The sequence below is a fragment of the Merops nubicus genome, unplaced genomic scaffold (assembly GCF_000691845.1).
Source record: "Merops nubicus isolate BGI_N331 unplaced genomic scaffold, ASM69184v1 scaffold6002, whole genome shotgun sequence".
NCBI classification, from domain to species: Eukaryota; Metazoa; Chordata; class Aves; order Coraciiformes; family Meropidae; genus Merops; species Merops nubicus.
Genome location: NW_008595500.1, coordinates 1123 through 23142, shown reverse-complemented (window position 1 = coordinate 23142; position 22020 = coordinate 1123). Strand labels below are relative to the sequence as shown.

Genomic DNA, 22020 nt, shown 5'->3' with positions numbered 1-22020 from the left:
TGAACCAGCAGATTTGTGCCTGGAATTGACTGTTGGTTCAAAGTGATAGCATAATCAGGTATAGACACTTTATCACACAGACAGGTCCTTCATATATTATTTCTTAATGCCATGTCACATGTTTTGGCACTATTGTGAATAGGAAATTTTGGTTCTTGCTTGGTAGCTCTCACGAAAGTCAGTGAAGCTTTTTTCATTAGCTTTAATGCAAAATAGAACACAAGTCTTCTTAATCAAAAGCAACGAAAGTCAGACTTTTTATCTAATAAAGGATTCAGGATTTGATACTATGCAAGCTTGAAATATATTATTTAACATTATGTCTCTACCTTAAAAGTGGCTGCAAATAATAAGCTTTCTGGAGTTACTTTGAACTGTGATGTATGTATGCATTTTGGCACTGAAAGGTATTTCCAGGTGGCCTCTACTTACAGCTTGAAAAAGAGTTCAGGTTTCCTTCCAAGGGAGCTGCAAAATGATACATTAGAAAACATCCTATTGGTGCTGTTCTTCACTCTGCATAAGGAAATAACATAGGAAACTCTTTTCTCACTTGGTTTCCTGTCAGTTTTTTAAGCTTGTTAGTGTAATTCCACTTCCTCCTTCCAAACTGATTTATGTAATCAGTACTGGATAAAATGGTGATCTTGAAAAATGTACTCCAGTTTGAATTTCAGACTGAGAGCAAGAGATTTTACTCTTGCTGTTATCTTTTTTAATTTAAACTTGAAAAGGAAAATTGAGAGTCAGATAAAAATGCACAGTTGTTATATGGAGCCATGCCCAAGACATGGGCTTCAGAAATCAAAAACTGTTAAAAAAAGACTTTTTAATTTGTGCTGGTCTTGAACTCCTTTTCAGCTTCCAATAATGCTGACTGTTTTAGCACAGTTCTTCTAAAGCAAATCCTGTTAAGCAATACAGTGCTTCAACTTTTAATCTACCAGTTGAAAATGGGGCCATCAAAATAGGAAGTTCTCATAAAATGCTTGTAGTCTCAGTGCATTTTCCTTTCCAGTTAATGTAATGTTTAAAAGTTACCCAAACAATGCTTTTGGTCTCCTTTGTTTTCAAACATGAACCTTCTCCTAGTATTTCAGATGATATGACTTAAGCTGGCATTAGTCACTTGGGATGTTTTATAGAGAATTTATCTGTGGAGAAAAAAAAAAAAGCCATGAATGGAGTCAGGAGTAACATCACTTTATCATGTGCATACATTCATTTTCTTCTTGCCAGGCACAGGCAAAACACAAAGGAACATTTCAGAGGCCCTGGTCATTTTTTTTTCTTTTGCAAATAGGCATATTTCTAAAATCCAGACTTGAAATTTGGCATGGCCACAACTTTGGGCAAAAAATATCCTTTTTGTTATCCTTTAAACAAATAACTAATGTTCTCACTTATTCTTTTTTTTTTTCCCTTCTGAAACAAATCTAGACAGAAAATCCTTTGACCTCTAAATACCATTTTTTCTCTCTTCCAGTCCTTAGTACTACTGTTACGACTGTAATGATGATGACGATGCTGCCACAGTGCTGAGGTTTCTGAAATGCAGGCAGTGGCACCCTCCAACTTGACAGGGAGGCAGAGGAAAACAAAAATATGTGATCCCCTCCTTCAGATTTGCAGCCTAAATATGAGACAAGTTATGAAAGATGCATTTTGACAGGCAACACAGTGTGTGGAAATAATGAACAAAACGGTAACCATGATTGTGAATACTTATGGGTTTTGAGCATCTTGACCTTTGCCAGGACTTTTGCAAGAGTTTTAAGGAGGGATTTGAAGGAGAAAAATCAGACAACCCTGCAGAGGCTTGTGTGGAGCCTTTTAGCAAAACGGGAGACATCATTAAGTGCTTGTTGTCAAATCTTGCGTATGGGTAAGGGTAAAATGTTGGACTGATGAGAGTTAGTACTTAGCTTCTCCAACATGAAATGACAGATCATAATTGAGGGGGGAGCAGACTGGAACATCAGGACAAGCAGCTTATGTTTAATGTGATAAAGCAAGGGTGTGGGCAGCCAGCCAGGTGTGCAGCAAGGAGACATAGTTACTTCCTCACTGGTTTGCATGAGCATCAAAAAACTTGGCTTCTATTTGTCAGGGCAAAGGCAAACCTGCGGTCATATGAGGAGACCTAGCTGAGAGGTTTTAGGTGTACCAGTGAACAAAGAAGCCGTCCATTTTCAGTGTTAAGGTAAAGAATCGATAAGCTTTGGGCACAGACCAGATGTGGATCTGAATTTCAGGTTGCTGTTGCTGTCTCCAGACTGTTCATCGGCCAACTCCACCCGAGCTCACTTTTCACAGCCGCTTCCTCTGTTTCTGCTCAGGCTATTTTGGTGCCTCTGGAGACAGTCCAGTGGCCATGTGACTTCCTCCCCAACAAAACATATTCTCCTTTTTCAGCTTGTTTCTATTTTTTCTTCTCTCACTGACTTCAGAGCTAATCCTTGGCAACCATTCTTACCAATCAATAGGTTCAATACCTGTATGTGAGCACTGTGTCATGTAGATGCATCAGGACTTAGTCTGCTACTAGAACTGGACTTCTTGCATTCAAGTAATGAAGGCAATCATAACATACTGTTCCTTCTGTACAAATTTCTGTATAAGCATTTGCTTTCGAGTAAGTATCCTGTTTTTGAAGATGGCAAAGTCATGTATTGTAAAAAAAGAACCAAAAGAAATAGAAATACACATTAAATAATGTATGTCTATTGTCATAGATAATTGCAATCTTACATTAACTGGTCTTCAATGGGTTGAAATGAAATAATAAATCAGTATAAATTAGTTGAAATGAAATTATAAATTATTTACAGCTGACACTTGCTTCCAGTATATTCCTCATTATCAACTCAGAAAAGCTAATGAGCTGTAGTCTTGCTATCTTCTCAGTAATGTGAAGTGATGAGCAAGAAAGCAGATCCAGGCAAGACTATGTGCTGTCATAAGACTTTTTGCAAATTTACAGTGATTTTGTTTTATGGTTATGAAGATTTCAAAAACTTAATTATTTTACTAGAAATACTGAGCACATTTCAATTTTCCTTTTTGCCTACCTCAGTTAATGACTTGAATATGCTATTTGGCATGTTTGAACTGAAAAGAAAACCGCTACTAAAAAGCATGATGCTGACCATTAAATGTACTGTTTCCTATTAACAAAGATATAGTATTAATTCAGAGACAGGAAAGCAGATAGGTACACTTCAAATAGTTCTGTTCCTGTTCCAAGACCTTCAAGAGAAATCACCATCATCCAGATGTTCTTCCAGGAATTCCTAGCTGCAAAAGGTGATGGTGGCCAACAGCAGGCATTTTCCCCGGTGTGCTCCACACCTTCCCCCCTCATCCCAGTACTGTAATGTCACCAGAATTCTCCAGTAAGTGGGACTGGGCTTCTTTTTTAGCAATAAGAAATCTGTGCTCAAACTGAAGCAGGGGGTTGCAGGAGGGCCCTGGAGAAAGGTTCATCTACTCTGTAACTCAGTTTAAGATTTGCAGTCATTGCTGCTGGTTAGAATTGTCTCTAACTTTCTATCCTTACCTCTTTCCAGACCATCCACTGTCATCCACTTGATACCTAGATTAGAGAAAGTATTGCTTGTTTCTCTGGGTCAACATAACACATTAATAGCAGAATTCACCCTTGCTGCTAGTGTGGGACAGGGTATGTATCTTTTATACAGGATACTTACAGGATACAAAACATGCATAAGATAACTACCACAGTAAGACAGTTCCCAGAATCAAATTCAGGAGTGCCACACCATAAAAATGCCATTGACCTGGAATGGTGTTTAAAAAAGCTGGTTTAGCATATACTGTTGAACAGAACGTGAAATACAGATTGTTTTGCTCTTCTCCCACCCCCTGAAGTAGTTCTGTGTTTGATCCTTGTGGTCCCTTCCAACCCTGACAGATTCTGATCTGTTTTAGCAGAGGACTTTAGAGCCCTAATGGCTCAATGGTTGGACTTGATGATCTTGAAGGTCCCTTCCAACCTAAAGGATTCTATGATTCTATGAAATCGTGATCTATAGTGCTAAATACACAGAAAAATAGTACTCTGAAATTAGGACAACACATTCTGTTTACAGCATATAGGCTGCAATATTGCCTCTTAGGTTTTGATTCCTTACAGAAAGAGATGTCTGCTATTCATGCTCATTAACAGTTTGCAAGTACAAATAAAAGTCAGCTGGGGATGGAATATTATGACGGCTTCTTCTCTTCAGGACTTGATGCACTTACATGTAAATAACACTGAAAAAAAATTCCAGACATTTGGTACTTACATATGTCTAATTGTTCAATATGTTGGATAAATATTACTTGAGTCTCTTTTCAGTAAGTTATTTCTGTGGAAGATAATGGGTAATCTTACTACATTTGTTATTGCAAAGGCTACCTAACTAAATTTGTTATTACAAGTGCAGAGTAGTGAGCAATTAATGCTTCATTTTGAGTCTTCTCAAATGGAATTAATCAGGCTTGCATTTTCTACATTGAAATTGTTGAAGAGAAGACTTGAAAAGCTCAGAGCAGCTGCAGAACTCAGAAAGAATAAGGGCTGAACTTGCACTGAAGATACGATATTGCCCCAGCTTTGCTTCCATCCGTGAATACAACATCTGCTTTTGAGGAAGTGAAATGAGAAACTGCATAAATCAATATAAAGATTGTTTCTATTTCCAAATGTAGTCCAGGGCATAGTATTTGTGAAAGAGCATTGACAGTAGGGTTCCATTACTGGTACAGCACAAGTTTAAATTCAGCATCATGATTAATGAGGAGACTAAAGGAAAAGATATAAAAGATTATGTCATTCTTTGCTATCCTTTCATGGTAATTGCTAAGGTAAATGCCACATTACTCACCACGTACTCACTAGCATATCCAGTAATCACAATACCTATGCATTAATAAATAAAATGTGCTTTTTCATGACAACTTTAGAACTAACAATTTTAATATTATTTGTCTTTATATTACTATGAATAGTCTCCAGTACTTGTATTATGCACATTAATCTTGGGTAGTATTGATACACTCACTTCCCATATGAAATCCTAATTGGTAATGCAAAGAAAAGAAAAATGGATTTTTTACAATTAGATGTGAGCGAATCCACCAAACGTTGTTATCAATGGAAAGCATTGTTGGTGTTAATAATTTATTCTAAACAAGCATGTGGTATAGGAAATTTTTACTGAGGCGTTTGGTGTCACCCATGAGTTCACTTCTGCAGCAATGAAATTAAATTTTCCCTAACCTGTCTTTAAGCCGTTATTCATTCGTACTGTTCCACTCTGGAAACCCAGTCTGTATTTTTATTTCCAATGTTTAATACTTGTGAAAATGATGGCATTCAATTGGGATGTATCTCTTCCTAGCATACATCACATCAACTTTCTGCACGTAGAAAGCCTAACGATGCTTCAGCTCTTGTTTCCCAAGTGCTATCTGGGTCAGGGTGGCTGGTTTTGAAGCACGAGGCTCATCAGAGGCCAGTGGTTCACGCATATAGTAAAGAAGTGAGGCCCTATCCCAACGACTTGACATGGAATAAGCAAGCTTTGTTACAAAAGCTTAGCTTGGAAGGAAAGTCTAAGGAAAGAAAAACTACATTTACAATTTTGCATCATGCAATCAAAAGAGCCTTAAAGGCAAATTTGTTCTTGGTTGTGTCCAATAATTATTACATAACAAGCATAGAAAAAAACCACATCACCATGTCTTAAAATGAAGTTTCATGTGTGCACACGTTGCAATCTTAACCTCCAGGGAACTACTATGTTTTCTTGAAATTTTATAGCTCACATTTACCAGAGTTCAATGACTTACATTTTCCTAACTGATTTCCAGGAGGCCAGTTCTGTCTGATGCCTCTTGATGAGCCACAGTGTTCCAGCTCCCTTGTTACACTGAAGACACATATATAAAGAAGTATCTTCAAAGCTGCCCTAATTGCTTGGTGGAAGTGATGGGATACTGAAAAATGGAGTAATGAGAAATTTCACCAGCTGGTTCACAATTGTCGATGCCTTTCAGATAGCAAAGCTGTTTCCTCTGACAGTAAATGGGATGAGCAATGTGGCAATGTGAATGACCTTTGAAAATTTTGCTGGGCCCTGCTCTGGGTAATACAGCACTAGATGCTGCATTCCCATACTGCCTTCAAGGAGCCTGAAGAGATATCCAGGCTCAAGGAACATGAACTTTGTTTTATCTGGAAAGACAAAAGAGTGAATGTGGCATAATGATCATATGTATGTATGTATTTGTATTGAAAAAGAAACATATCTGATGTCTATGAAAACCAAGCAATCAGGTCAAGCACTTTCCCCCAAAAGGCTTCCCATATGAACTGGTGACTGTAGGCTTCAGCCTGTAGGATTGACTTCCTCCTCGGATGAAATGATGGAAAATAATTTTATATTTTGTTTCTTTTGCCTGATAACTAAGCAGTACATGCAAGGCTTTGATCAAAACTGAATGATAAAAACATTACTGCCCCTCCTCCTTTCCACAAAATAGTGCTTACTCACAGAAATATTCCTTTTGAAGTTGCTTTGTACATACCAGAGAAATACATAACAGTCTGTAGGGCTAAGAGATACTGTACTTGTTGAGCAAAGGCCATATTCTGATGTCACCAGATACGGCATTTGTGAATAGTCTTTTATGTAGGTTTTTATTTCATGGTTCTGTAAGAGTTTTTTTTTTTTATTTTTCCCCAATTTATAAAGAGAACCTCAGGGATTCCAGAGGGCTTTTCGAGAGGGGCAATTATGAGTCCTAAAAACAGGATTGAAAAGAAATACTCATTCACTAAACAATACAGTTAAGGACAGAAGACACATTAACTGTCTGCATTTTCCTCCTAATATTCATAAGACAAGAACGAGTATATAATTTCTAGAGTTTTTAAATAGCTACTTATTTAGATCACCAGAAAATGGCCCCATCCCACATAGGATGCAAAACCCCTGTGATCCACTATTAAATGAAGCTTTTCCAGATAAACTGCAAGCCAACTGACCCTGGAAATTTAGTACCCAAGTTGCGTGACTCAAAAATCTGTTCAAAGCAAGGCATGGCTGCAGGCCTTGACTGTTGTACTTTAGTAACCATAGTAACATGGTCTCTGGAGACCTAATGCTAGTGAATTTTCCTTTATTTCAAGGAAGAGTAATAAGAGAAATGTGGATTGGAACTTGTTCTCTCCTTTTTTTTTTTTCTCCTTATTTTTACTGTGCCATGACCTTGACCAAAATATCTTTGAAGTATTTGCTGGCTGATTTTCTGCTACGGGACCAGAAAAAAATATCAGGATATATAAAGGATCTTGCCAAAGGAAGTCCTATCTTCCTCAAAATATTTGCCTTCATTCCCAAAGAGAACCTCTTGACTAATAATGTTTCAAAAACTTCTTAATGGAAGGAACTGATAACTTTAATCTCACAGCTACTGTGAGCACCAGAATAATCTTACACTTTCTTTGAACTGACAGATTAATTGTTTTTTGTTTCAGTAGCAGGTGCAGCTTTTCGTGAGTACATAATTGGATGTACATTTTTTTTCAAAAGAACACAGGCCCCTGTCTGGTGCCAAGCTCTTTTTTTTCCCCTTTTTTTTTCCTTCTCCTTTTGGGGAAAAAAAAACCCCATAATTTCATTTTTTAAGTACAATGTAGAAAACTCATATAAGTGTTTGCAAAAAGCCAAATACAAACAAACAACTGTTCACAATACATACTTAAGTCTGTCTCACATGTTTCAGCTATTATCCTGGATTAGAAATTCCATCTGTCATTGAATCCATATGGTTTAACAAATGGCAACTTACAACCATGTATTTTTTGCAGATTTGAAGTTAGCTGTTTTTTCTTGCAAAAGTTTTAATGTCCATGCTAATATCTTTGTGTGTGTGTGTGTGTGTGTGTGTGTGTGTTTCTATCTGTGAGTGTGTCCCTTTGTGCATGTGAAGTACCTGCTAAAATTGCTAAAAATTGTGGTAGGATGCAAGTGGACTTCCTCGATTAAAACACACCAGTTGTACACAAAGCAAATGTTCTCCACCAAATCCAAGAGCCCTATTTTAGGCTTTCCATTATTTCTACTGAAAGGAATAAAGTGAAATGAGGAGAGCTGCCTTTACGTACCTGCAGTCCCCTCTGTGCTTTGGGCAGACACGTGCTTCCACTGGGGAGCGTGGACTGCACGGTCTGAGGCTGGCCTGCGTCCCCTTTCCCTTTGCCAGCCCCCAGGTCACTGACAGCCCAGACAGCTGGCTGCTCTGGTTCTAACACAGCACATCAGTGCAGCCTCCTGGTCACGGGGAATACGAGAAGGCAATCGCTGAGAATTTTATTTCAGTAACTGAAAAAGTTTAACAGTGCAAATGGAGCTATAGACTTTGTTGTCCTGTTTAATGTGAGACCCGGTAACTTGGAGCAAAAAAAGCTGGGAATAATTTTTGTTCATTCACACAGAATCATAGAATCATTTAGGTTGGAAAAGACCTTTAAGATCATTGAGTGCAACTGTTAACTCAGCACTGCCAGGTCCTAAACACTAAATCATGTCCCTCAGCACCACATATAAATCCCTCCAGGGATGGAGACTCCACCACCTTACTGGGCAGTCTCTTCCAGGGCTTGACAACATTTCAGTCAAGAAATTCTTTCTAACATGAAACCTAAACCTTTCCTGGCGTAACTTGAGGCCATATCCTCTTGTCCTGTTGCTTGCTAATTTGGAAAACAGACCAACACCCACCTTGCTCTTTTCAGGTAGATGTAGAGAGCAATAAGCTCTCCCCTGAGCCTCCTTTTCTCTAGGTTAAACAGACACAGTTCACTCAGTTGTTCCACGTAAGACTTGTTCTCCAAACCCTTCACCAGCCTCAGTGTCCTGGTATTGACTGCCCCAAAACTGAACCCAATGCTTGAGGTACAGCCTTACCAGTGCCAAGTACAGTACAGGGGGACAATCCCTTCCCTGGTCCTGCTGGCCACACTATTTCTGATACAAATCATGGCTTGAAGCTCTTTCTCTCTTTCACTCAGTTTAACAAGTCACAAGGATTCTAGCCAGAATAATGGAAATCTCTACGCAGTGCTAGTGTAACAGGCTTAAGTATAGAGTTGTATATGATACCTGACAGATCTCAGAGGTCAGAAAAGGTCTTTTTCTACTAATGTACAAGCACTGTTACCCACTCCTGGGCTACCAGACCTGTGCTAGCAAACACCCTCCTCTTCCTCCCCAGCTGTGGTAAGGAGGTAAGAAAAGTATAAATCTCATCCAGAGTCCTTGGTGCTACAGATGTCAGACTTCACATTGAACTGTACTTCAGGGTAATGTTGAGAAAAGAGAAGAATTTGCAGTCATGGCTTACAAAGTTTTGCCCCATGTCCAGCTTGGCTCTTTTTAGTGAGGCTGAAGCAGCAGGTTTTCCATCTAAACTGAGGTTTAGACACATGGAATTTGTGTTACTTCTCAATAGCCTCATGTGGCTCTGTAAAACTTGCTGTACCAAAGTGGGTTCTGCTTTTCCTGCCTGCAGGGCAGAACTTCTGATGTCTGTGTTTAGGGTCGTGAAAACCAGGCAACGCTTAGTTAGGAGATCTTAACTCAGGATAGGACATAAACATTTTGAGAACAAAACAATTGCAAAGTAGGGGAAGTTTGTAATGCTCTATTTACGTACCTCCTTCAAAACCATACTAATTTCTGACTTAACACATGGCTCCTGAACTTTTCCTCCACTACTTCTTTCCTCTTGCTCCCTCCCACCCTTCCTTAATACCTTCTCCAACCTCGCAGATGTAGTGGGCCAGTCCTCTGATCTGAACCTTTAGAAATACACATGGTCCCATTTCCCTTTCTCATTTTCACAAACTGCTGCAGCTGCTCCAGTCTGACTTTGAGAAAAGAAAACTTGCATAAAGAAAAACCTGCCCATCTTTCACTGTAGAGAAGCAGGTTTTTCATTTTAAAGGTAGAGACAGTTCTCTTAGGGTACATGTCTAGGCCTAAAGAGTATGTACCGATATGTCAGTTGAAGAGTATTCATTTTTGAGTAGGGGTATGTATTTCTTGATTCATAAAAGCAATCCTTGGCAAAGGCAGGTGCACCGCAGGGCTGAAAAACTGCAGCTTGCCTGCGAGACAACGGAAGACACATTTTAATGATGTTCAGCATGATGCCATGTGAGATTTTCTGATCACATTCAGATCTTGTGGTAATTTTTCTAAGCCTTCACAGGTAGGGCTCGGTGCATTAATTTGCATAGGTTACAAACATTTCTTTAATGTTCTTAATTTCTACCTGCCCTGGCTGCATGGACATGACTGGAGGTCTTTTGGAATATGCATGGTAACAGGCATAGACAGAAAAGAGGTCCCATAAATGTCCTGTGGTTATCTTTGTGGAAATTTTTAGTCTGTCCAAATTAAAAGGCCTGCCAGATGTTCAAAATGTAATAAAATTCCTAACATCACATCACTGATGGTTTCATTGCTACGAAGATGAGTCCAAAGAGACAAGATGCCAAAAATGCTTTCTTGTCTCCACTTGACACTGGGAATGGATATGACAGATACCATCTATGGAGGCTCCTCTCAGTGCAGTGAAAGGCATAGATGTGAAGATGTAGAAATCTTGACCCAGTGAGGTGCTGAGACAAGTTTGGGCATTATTTAGAGCAGAAAAGAGCACCAGTCTAGCAGCTCCTTGTGCTTGAAGAGTCAACAGGGATAACTAATGTTCAACACAAACCCAACTAGGCAGAGATCTATTCTGTAAAGGATCTGTATCTATGGAGCATACCTGGAGCTCAGTGTGATTTTCCCTTGACTGTTCTTAGCGATGACTCGTGGTTAGCATTGACTTGATTGAATTGGTTGCTGCTGCAACTCTTTTCTAGATGTGGGTGAGCCTTTGCAGTCTCTCCACTACATTTCTGCTGTCACTGTTTCACAGAGGTCTTGGAGGTGCAGAGCCCCTGGCCATGTATGGTCCCACTGGTCCACATTTCCAAAGGTCCTCCACATTTGTGACTGGGGCCAAATCTTCTGAGGAGGTCGGTCTGTTGTGTACTGAAGTCTTGGAATTCTGCCCACCATTGTCACAGTGGGAACAGGCTTTGAGCAGTCTTGGAAATCTGGTCCTTATTTAGGAACCAAAAAGACAACCAAGCTCACAAAACCATGTCAGTGTATCTGGTTACTGAGCAACTGAAAATCTGCCCTCATTGTACTTCAGGATTAACTCAGGATTACTAAGCACATCACTACAACAGTAAATTGAGATAAAGGTGAATCAAGGATAATAAAAATATAGCAGTATTTCATCAGCAGCTATTTGAACTGTAATCTCAAAAAACCTCAAAACCTTCACATGAAAGGATCACCTAAACTACCTTGGAATGCAGGCCTGCTGGAGTGAAGATTTGTTACTGAATCTTTATCAACAGAAAAGAGGCAAAATCAGTCAGTCTGTGTGCAACATGATGGATCTTAATGTTTATATCAAGTATTTCATTTAATCCTTACTTTTATTTTTGGATTTTTCTGATTACTTTCCTTGCATTAATGAGTCTATGAGAATTAACAAAACTTTTTTCTATACTCAACTTTGGGTTCATATCAGCTAAGTATTTCTTGTCTACTTATATTCATTGCATTTATGCAATTATGCTCTGAATGTGCTTTTATAGAAGCTTAAGAAAATAGCCATACTTTAAAATACATGTCCAGTTTAAAAGTCATAGCTACAACAGCACATAAATTTAATTTTCTTGTTGGAGATATTCTATTATGTGTATGTATTAATGCATATAAATTCAAAGCAACTATTACGGAATGTGATGCTTTAAATTAAAAGCAAAAAACATAGTTGATACTTGCTATTAAGGCTTTTATTATGTGACTTAATGACAAAATAAAATCTAAAGTAGATAATAAACCAGTAATGTAATATGGTAGTTACACTGTAATTAGCTATCCTAACTTTTTTTAAAGGAAAAAGGCATGTTCTAGATTGTTATTCACTTTTCACGTTAGGAAAAAAAGGCCTTTCTGCGAAAATTTGATGTCCAACTTTTTTGAAGTGTGATTTTTTCATATCTAGAATTTTCTTTACATTATTACATTTTATACCCATTTTACTCTTTACTTCCTGATTATCTTTTTAATTCTTTTGTTTCCCCTTCTTTAGTCACTGAACGGCTTTGCGCTGGTGGTGAGTGCAGATGGGATGATATTTTATGCGTCATCGACGATTGTGGACTATCTAGGGTTTCATCAGGTAAATATATTAGCAAATATTTTGAATACCTAGTCACTGTCATTGTAATGACTTTCTTAGAGTCAATCATGCTAACTGGCTTTCTAAAATGCAGCACTCTCTGTTGTTTCACCTTATCCTTCTGCTGCCAATTAGACAATACACTATTACTGAAATTAAGCTATTTTACTATGCCATTTCAGACTTACTTTTTTTTTTTTTTTCATGATCTGACAGGTGAGGATGAATTCCTGGTAATGTTGTTCCTTTTGTTAACAGAAACTTGATCCATTATAAAGATAAGATTTAATTAAAAGTTTCCTTTCAATTTCAGTATAAGATGCAGCTCTTCTAGACTGGTTGACTGTGTATAATAAATATATTGTAAAGCACAGAATAACAGAACCATGTAGCTGGAAAAGACCTCCGGAGGCCATCTAGTCCCATGTCCTGCTCAAAGCAGATGCAATTAGAGCAAACTGAACTGGGACTCATCTAGTCAAGTTTTGAGTTTCTGTGACCCCTCTGGAAGACATATTCTAATGTTTTAACCACTCTGACTGTAAAATTTGCACTTGAATCAAGCCCCAGTTTCCCATCTTGCAACTTGTGCCCGTTACTTCTTGTCCTCCCACTTTGTTCTTCTGAGAAGAGTTGGGCTGTGACTTCTCTGCACCCGCTCGTTTGGTTGATGTCAACAGCAGTAAGTTCTTCCTGAAGTTTTCTCTTCTTAAGGCTGAACAAACCTTGTTTTCCTCTCCTGATATGTCACATGCTCCAGCCCTCTCAAGTATCTCGGCAGCACTCTCCTGGGCTCACTTTGTTATACTAATATCTTTCTTTTCCTGGGGTATCCAAATTTAGAGAAAACTTTGCCTTTGTTGAACTTCCTGAGGTTCCTGTCAGCATATTTTTACAGCCTGTCAAGGTCCAAATAGCTATCCTGGTCTCCCAAGTTGGTACTCTGCTGAGAGTGCACTCTATCCCATCATTCAGTAATCAAGAAATTAAACAAGGTTGGTCCCAGCATCATCCCTGGGGCTGTCATTAGTCACTGGCTACAAGCTGGATTTTTTAGGACTTACATTTGCATATGCACAAAAGAATTAAGAATAATAAGAATCATCGTAGGATATAGTGACGGGGGCAAATGAGCACAAACTAGAACACAGGAAATTCCATCTGAATACGAGGAAAAAATTCTTTACTATGAGTACTTTACCGGGAACACTGGAGCAGGCTGCCCACAGGGCCTGTGGAGTCTTCTTCTCTGGAAAGGTTCAATACCTGCCTGGATGTGATCCCAGGCAACCTGTGCTGGTGAACCTGTTCACCTGCAGGAGAGCTGGACTAGATGATCTCCAGAGGTCCTTTCCAAAGCCTGCCGTGCTGTGATTCTGTAAACCTGCAGAAGACAAATGAGCAGGTTCATTTCATTCTTCAGTGCTGATTAAGTTTCCAAGTTCAGCTCAGTGCCCCAGCTGAGACCTGCAGCCGGTGTGTGGGACAAGAGCTGCTCGAGTCTGCTTTGCCACCACCAAGTTGTCTGTGGAGCTGCATCTTTGGTGGCTCTTCACAAGGGTTGGCACTGTGGCCGCTAGGCAGGAGAGCACAGGAATAGCCTGTGTTTTGATGACTTCCAAGGAAGGCACCTGTCTAAGTGGCCTAACAGTGATGTGCTATGTGACACACAGCCTTCTGGGGGTTTTCTTGGTAAATATAGTGGGGATTTTTTTAGCAGTTCTTGGGGCACCCAGGATGGTGAGGTCTGCTGTGGTCAGCAGTGTGTGTACTCAGATGGTACTGGCACCAGTCCTTTGAGGACAAGAGGAAACAGCCTCAAGTTTCTCCAGGAGAGGTTTGGGTTGGATATTAGAAAAAATTTCTGCACCAAAAATGTTGTCAAGCACTGGAACAAGCTGCCGAGGGATGCGATGGAATCACCATCCCTGGCGGGATTTCACAGCTGTGCAGATGTGGTGCTTAGGGACATGGTTTAGCGGTGACATGGCAGTGCTGGGATAATGGTTGGACTTGATGATCTTAGAGGTCTCTTCCAGGCACAATAACTCTATGATTCTTTGAAGTCAAAAAGCAGATGTTGAAAAAGAGAGGCTTCTGAAATAACTTTCCTCAACTGATCTTTGCTCTGAAGGTAGCTTACACCAGTCATTATTTTAAGGAAAGTATCAACCTAAAGATAAGTGTCTGCCCCACTATGCTTACAAATTAAGACATTCCTTGTTGTAATTGTTTCAGACTGATGTAATGCACCAAAACATATATGATTACATTCACGTGGATGACCGCCAGGATTTCTGTAGACAACTGCACTGGGCCATGAACCCTCCCCAGATGTTGTCTGGACAGCAACTACAGACAGAAACAGGTGGGATTATACCTGTTGATTGGAAACATAGGCGACGCTGTATAGAGGTAGAATTGAACTCCACCTACACCCATGTCTGTTCCATGTCAAGTAAAATTCTTCACTGGAAAGCTGCATGGTGGCCATTTATAATGTTATTATTCCATAGACGATGTTTCTTCCTGATCCTTGACATTTATAAGGTAGTCTGTGCCATTGAGGCTACAGAGTTTAGGTTTCCTTTATTTTTCTCTGCCTAATGTACCAATTTTCTTAGTCATGCAGAATAATAGAATCAGTGTTCATCCTACCAATCTTTTGTTCACAGTAATCAGGATATTAGTGTTCCTCTCATTAATGCAAAAACATCCCAGGCAAAATATTTCTATACAGTACCACTGTGGCAACCTAACTTTCTGCCATTTGTTCTCCCATGCAAAATTATGTAGACAGGAGCCCTCAAAAAACAAGTAAGTTTAGCAGTGCTTTCTTTCCTCTGAGGCTCTATATCCCTAGGATGGCAGGTGGATATATGTGCTCAAGGTTTCTCCTACATGAGGCATTAAACTGTAATCATGACTACAGAAAGTACAACAGGGTTGAAATTGTTAAAATTATAAAGAATTCTTGATCCCAAAACAATGTATGCATTTCATCAGAAAGTGAGGAAGTAATAGAGGAAAGAAATTGAGGAAGTAGAGTCTGCAGATAAATGGGGAGAAACTTGCACTACATCCTTCAGCAGCCTTTTTGAAGTCCTCAGGAACATAGTCATGAACCTTCAGTAGAACTTCTTGTAGTTTCTGTGTTTTGCAAGCATCTTGCAGATCTCTGAGGAACTTTCAAAGATTTTCTAGGAAGCATGCAGAAAACAAACTAAACAATGTACATTACTATTTCAATCTCTAAAAAGTGACAAATATTTGGAATTTGTGTCTTAATATATACAGCGGAGAATTAAATTCTCCAGTCCACATTTCTGTACAAATACTTGTGTCTTTTGGGAAATAAGTATTCCGAAAGGTATGCACTTGTAGTCCAAAACTGGGAAATGCGTCCTTAAAAATCAAGGAGGCAGGAGCTGAACATTAGCTAATCAGCCACGGTTCATTTTTTTCTTCATTATCTTTTTTCCTTATTTTGTTCCTTTTTCTAATATATTTTCTGTGATCTCTGATCTCAAAACCAGCAACATCTGCTACCCTGCTTTGTGTCATTAAGAATCACAAAAAACTCAGGAAATGAAAAAGTAAAAGTTTCTGAAGAAGCTCACCTGAATCCCATTGTAGAGCTTTGTGTTTTGTCTTTTGGTAGAGCATGTGCAGATGTATCTATACATGACACAATTTAATATTCACCCTGCCATGAAGTAGTCTTTTGCAGTTTCCATAACAACTTCTTCAGTTGGCTACAGAACACTTTTATTCTTTCTTAGTGTGATCTGATATATATTACCTCCACTGTTGTTCCTAGGAGAAGAATATATTCTCAGTAAATTCTTCAAAGCACAGGAGAATGACAGCACAACTACAGATTATTCTTCCTTCTTAACTCGCTGTTTCATCTGTCGAGTTCGCTGCTTGTTGGACAGCACTTCTGGCTTCCTGGTAAGTATAATTTCACTTAGAGAACTGTAGTCATGACATACTAGATTTTAAGTACTTCATATGAAAAATATTTCAACATAAATGTAGAGAGCCATGGCCAGGATACATGTTTACTGTGCACTAACTAGAAACACCTACAGACACTTATTAATATGTATAAAGAATTATGGGAAAAAAGAAGCATGTTGAAAGAATCTATAAACCTTTATGTTTTAAGCTTTTTTGGCCAATATCTGTCCTCATTTTTGCCCTAGTCCAAGGGTGGCAAACCTGACTTTCAATGATTAACACAAAGTTTAAGGAGCAAGAACAGCAATGATTCATTTTCCCCTTTTGTAAAGGATCCTTTAATAATAAAACCCAGAATTAGAAAGTCTCTCACATGCTCTTTAAATATCCTTACCAGAAGTGGCTCATTTCTAGAAATCACTTCCCCATTTGCTTAGTACAGGCCAACGCTGTTTCTTCTCATGATGACAAGGTATGGCACGGAAAAGAAAATGAGAGGATCAGCATGAGACAGGGAAATGCAGCTTCTGGCTCAGATGCTGGAAGACCATGGGTCTGAACAGTCATAATAGGTAGTCATTTCTGTATCCTTGTAGCTCTGGAAAATGGCCAACTCACATGGACTGATTTTTCTCTGGTCATTTTGTGGCAGGTAATTTTTTTCACTGAGAAACAGCAGTTTTCTGCCTTGATCTCTGCCTTCTGATTTTATGGTGATTTGAGGCAGGGATGGATGGTTCCTTCCAAACTATGTACTTTGTATCTGGCTATTTTGGGCATATCTTTTTCCTTGGCATCTGCCTGCACAGCCCTTGGGTTATACTTACCAAAGGAAGTGCAGGGCAAGGCGAAAGAAACTCAGGAATCATTTTACTGAAGAGAACAGAGCATGGAAAAATAATATTTGCAGCTTCAGAGTGAAGCACAGAGGAAATAACTCTTTGCACCACCATACACTGCTCGTCTATTGTGGCCTTCCAGTATCTTAGGGGGGCCTACAAGAAAGCTGGGGAGGGACTTTTTAGGATATCGAGTAACAACAGAACTAGAGGGAATGGGGCAGATTCGGGCTGGATGTGAGGAAGAAGTTCTTCCCCATGAGAGTGGTGAGACCCTGGAATGCGTTGCCCAGGGAGGTGGTTGAGGCCCCATCCCTGGGGGTCTTTAAGGCCAGGCTGGATGAGGCTCTGGGCAGCCTGATCTAGTGGGAGGTGTCCCTGCTCATGGCAGAGGGGTTGGAACTGGGTGATCCTTGTGGTCCCTTCCATCCCTGACAGATTCTGATCTGTTTTAGCAGAGGACTTTAGAGCCCTAATGGCTTAATGGTTGGATTTGATGATCTTGGAGGTCCCTTCCAACCTAAATGAATCTATGATTCTATAACACAGAACTTCCATGTTAAATGCACAGGAGAGAAAAAAAAAAAAAAAACACCACCAAACAAAAACCCAAAACCAAAACAAAAACCAGCCTCAATGTCTCAATTTACTGTTGATAGTATCTCCACTCACTGTGCCCCTGAAGTGGAGTGGTTTAATTGTAAGAAGTTAATGAAATTCCTAGTTTTCCACCCTGTATCAAAACTGGTTTTGGTTTTAAACAACACAGTCCATAGGTCGTATTAGCATTTTAAATGTTCATACACTAAATGCTTAAAATAATTCTATTTTTTTTTTTTTTCTAACAGACAATGCAGTTCCAAGGCAAACTCAAGTTTCTTTTTGGACAAAGGAAGAAGTCCTCATCAGGAACAGTACTGCCACCTCAGCTGTCCTTATTCTGCATAGTGGTACCACTTCTACTCCCTTCCATGACAGAGATGAAGATGAAAAACCTGTTTGTGAAAGCAAAGCACAAAGCTGATGATGCAGCAGCAGTGAATACAAAGTATTTCCCAATTAATCTTGTAGCAGTTAGTAAAGTATACTACGGGCTTTATGATTATTAAGCATGGAAAAAGCACAAATTAGGCTAAATAACTATTTTTAAACCTTTCCTTAGAAAATGAATAATTTATCTGGATTTTACTATGTTATGCATAATGGCTATGATCTATTCTAATCTAATTGAATAGAATTATAATATATAACAAATATATTGTAATTTTTATATAATACGTATTATATTGCTACATATAATTTTATATAAAAACTGGAAAGTTAGAACATCTTCCTAACTTTTAGAAGTTACCAACACAGTGAGACATTCTACTAGTTGTAAAAGTAGAAAAGAGAAAGTATTTTCAGAGTTTTCAAATTTCAGTATCTTCTCGTAGCATAGTTATTTGCACTTGGGCCTTTTGGTAGCAAACAAAGGAAAAGGAAACCGTCAGAAAGCTGAATGTGCATGTGGGGGCTCTTCACACAGAGTCAAATGAGATGTGTTTGGTGTACGTATTTATCTTACAGTGTAAGGCTTATGAACACAGAAGCCTACAATTGCACTGAACGGCCTGAGGCTGATCACTTGGTAACAGTCACAGAAGATCAGGACTGATTGTGTTTAGATCTATTTCCTTCCGAACACTTATTTTTGTTACTCTCCTATGGTTGAATTTTAGTTGATGTTTGAGGCTAGGATTATGTTTTCCCTTATTTGGTTAAAGGTAACCTCACAGCACTAAGGTTCAGTGCTCTGAAGTAAAATACTCATCAGTGTGACTGACAACACCATAATCTGGCTTTTAATTAGAATATGCTCATGTATGTGTGGACTTACTATCCAGACGTGCAATGGGGTTCTAGCACATGTGTCCTTTTGACAAGAATGAAATTACTGGAAGGCTGATAGAAGGGGCTATACAGCCCCTTCTGGAACAGAGCTGGAAAGTCATTTCCACTTGCAAAATTTTCCTGCAGCCCAGGTGAAGTGAGCTGATGATAAGAATTCAGCTCCTAGAAGAGAGGTGCTTTACTTAAGTTTTACTAACTGACTGAACAGTGGCCAAGGATTTGACAAGAATGAAGTGGGCATTTAACTTCAGTGTTTCCTGAACCGAAGGCCTGAAGCACACTGGCCAGGGTTGGCCAGCAAATTTATATTGTCATTTCTTTTCTGATGGTCTTAATAAAGGGGAAAGTTTGTATAGCAGTGTTATGGACTTTGCACACTTTCAAAGCCCTGATACGCATTTTGAACTAAGGATGGAAGAAATCCATTCAAATCATATGAGGATTTTTTCAAACCGAAGTCATGCTGCCTCTTAAGTGCACTGCTGGTCAGTGTGATGTTTGTACCTTGAATGTACCCTGAATAGGCAGAGCAGAATACACAGAGCATTTGTCTCAATTCAAGCTGCAATTTATTATTCCAGATATAGTAAGTTGTGAGCAGAATATTACTATATATCACTATGAACTAAGTACATAATTCCAGTCATCCACTAGTTTGAGCAACTGAATGTTGCAAAAAACAGATAATTATTTAGTATTGGCTACTATATAATTAAATCATAAATCTTTGCTAATGGGCAACAGCTTAAAGATCACATCTTTGAGAGTCTGTGATTCTACTGTGTTGTCATTCACTGACATGAAATTTTCCACATTTTCTGTCCTCTACAGCTCCAGTTCCAAAGGTAATTCAGGGCTGTGTGAAGCAGCAGAATTGTATGGAAGGAACAGTCATCATGAAGGTGCCACTTTTACTAATGTGTTACAAATCACTGAAAACCAAATCAAAGGTGTGTCTGCTAAGTACTTATATACAGTTTATGGAGAAAGAACTTTGTCTTTTCTTTTTTTCCTGTTAGTTTTTTTTAGGTTTTTGTCCCAATGCTCCCTGTTTTGTTCTCCTGAAACCCCTTCTTTAAAAAAATGCAAAAACGTTTTCCTCCTCAAAAAAAGCAGACATCTGTGCTGACTCGGTCTGCTAGTTCAGAGTGTGCAGAAATACTGTGATGCCAAGTCTAGAGATACAGAAACAATCATAGTATATAAGAATACTCAATGAATGCTTTCCTAAAAATGGCAACACTGAATTTAATAAGATTATGTGAAAACCTTAATAATTAGTGACAATACCTATCCTTATTTGAGGGAAACTGGGTGATATGTTACAAATGCTAATTCTCCCCAGACGTCAAAAAATGGTGGAAAACTAGAACGTGTAGTCTTTAAATCTCATTTGCTCGCAGCTTTGACTTACAGTTTCCCAGTGTTTTGTTCTGGCAATAATATGGGGGTCTATGCTGAATTTCAGATTTTACAATGGGTAAAATGTTGATGATGGGCCTACCCCAATGGCAACTTCTTCTTGAGTAGAGTTGTACTCAGCCTTTTGTCATACACACTGGAAACCTTTAAATTCATCAAAACCATTCCTCTGTCACAGCCCCATTTTTCATGAACATTTTCTTGTTGGTATAGTACTACTACTGAGAGGAAAAAATTATAATGAACTAATAATACTGAAAAATCCGTGGTCACAGCTTAAGTTCCTCATTAGGCTTTTCAAATTTTATTTTTTAAATGTAATTTCTTAGTTTTGTGACATATTTTAGCTTTTCTATGCTGATGGTTCCAGGGCAAGAGAAAATACTAAATACTGCTTGTATTAAAATAACTTTTCTTTTAAATTGAACAGCAAAAAATAATGGAGAAAATGGCATTTCTCTAGTCAAAGTACAAAGAAATGAAGACCACTGGGTCTGGGTTCAGGCTAACACTCAACTTCTGTATCGAAGTGGTTGTTCAGAATACGTCCTTGCCCAACAGCAAACGTTAAAGTAAGTATATTTTTGAATACTAAAAGAAATTAACTCTTTCAGAAAAATATATGTATTCTTTATGTGTGAGATCTTTAGAGGGACAGTAGTGACCTAAGAGAAGAGCTGAATGAGAAAGATTTAGTTAACCTATGAAATGGAAATCCATTTTTGTCTTCAATCATATGAAATAGCTGTTCTAATCCTGACCAATATTTACTTTTCCAGTCTTTTTCTTCAGAAGTTGAGCATACATACATACAAAGCCAGAGTATTTCAAAACCAAAATGCTAGATTATTGATATGTTTTGAATTTCTTGCACAAAAATGTATTTTGGGGTTTTGTTTACTTTGCAGCAGAAACTCTTTGATGATTTAGTGTCCTGTTCTACTTTTAAACATTTTATTATTTTAAGCCCTTTTTTTTCTTATGGATAACAGTTGAGCTTATCCTTTTAGTTGTGGATGTTCAACGTTATTTACAGAGGGATGCTCATATTCATTGTATGTTTGTAGACAGATACATCCAGTTGGCAGTAGGCTTGAAGTGGATGCTAATCTCACAGATCTGCATTCAGAGGGGACGTCTCTGCTGGGTTTCACCCTTTCCACCAAAAAAGGTTTTTCTTTCTTCCACCATGGGATTGTCTGTTCCAGTTCCTGTGGGCCTTGTTGAGGTATCTCTTCAAGGTGGTCTGAGGGAAGATATAAGAGAGTGGACTGAATGATCAGAGGCCAAAAGATGCACACAGCTGCCATCTGGCCTAGTGGAAAAAATGTGGCTGTTATCCCTGGTTTTTTCCTTTAGGATGCCTCACAGGTGGAAGAAATAAATGAAAAAGTCTTTGAACTTCTAGAGTAGATAGCCCTTGCAGGCACCATATCTCCCAGGGTCTACATGAATAGCAGAGAGTCTCCTGCCTGAGGGTGCTGGAACTCTTCACCTTTACTGGGACGGCACAAACATCATCTTGCTTACATGAGGGAATGAACTTCTATTAAGAAGCAGATTAAAAGGGGCT

The 22020-nt window shown here is 38.8% G+C and overlaps 1 protein-coding gene across 1 annotated transcript in view; it reads left to right on the top strand.

Moving 5' to 3' along the window:
* Positions 1 to 21023, top strand: part of AHRR (aryl-hydrocarbon receptor repressor) — a gene marked incomplete at its 5' end in the record, with an annotated part of 25150 nt that extends 4127 nt beyond the window's left edge. The window contains 6 exons of the mRNA XM_008936059.1: positions 12241 to 12330; positions 14569 to 14698; positions 16151 to 16284; positions 17981 to 18180; positions 19857 to 19975; positions 20878 to 21023. Of these exons, the coding sequence (XP_008934307.1) occupies positions 12241 to 12330; positions 14569 to 14698; positions 16151 to 16284; positions 17981 to 18180; positions 19857 to 19975; positions 20878 to 21023 (819 nt within the window). The remainder of the gene's footprint in view (positions 1 to 12240; positions 12331 to 14568; positions 14699 to 16150; positions 16285 to 17980; positions 18181 to 19856; positions 19976 to 20877) is intronic.
* Between the last annotated feature and the right edge of the window lie 997 nt (positions 21024 to 22020).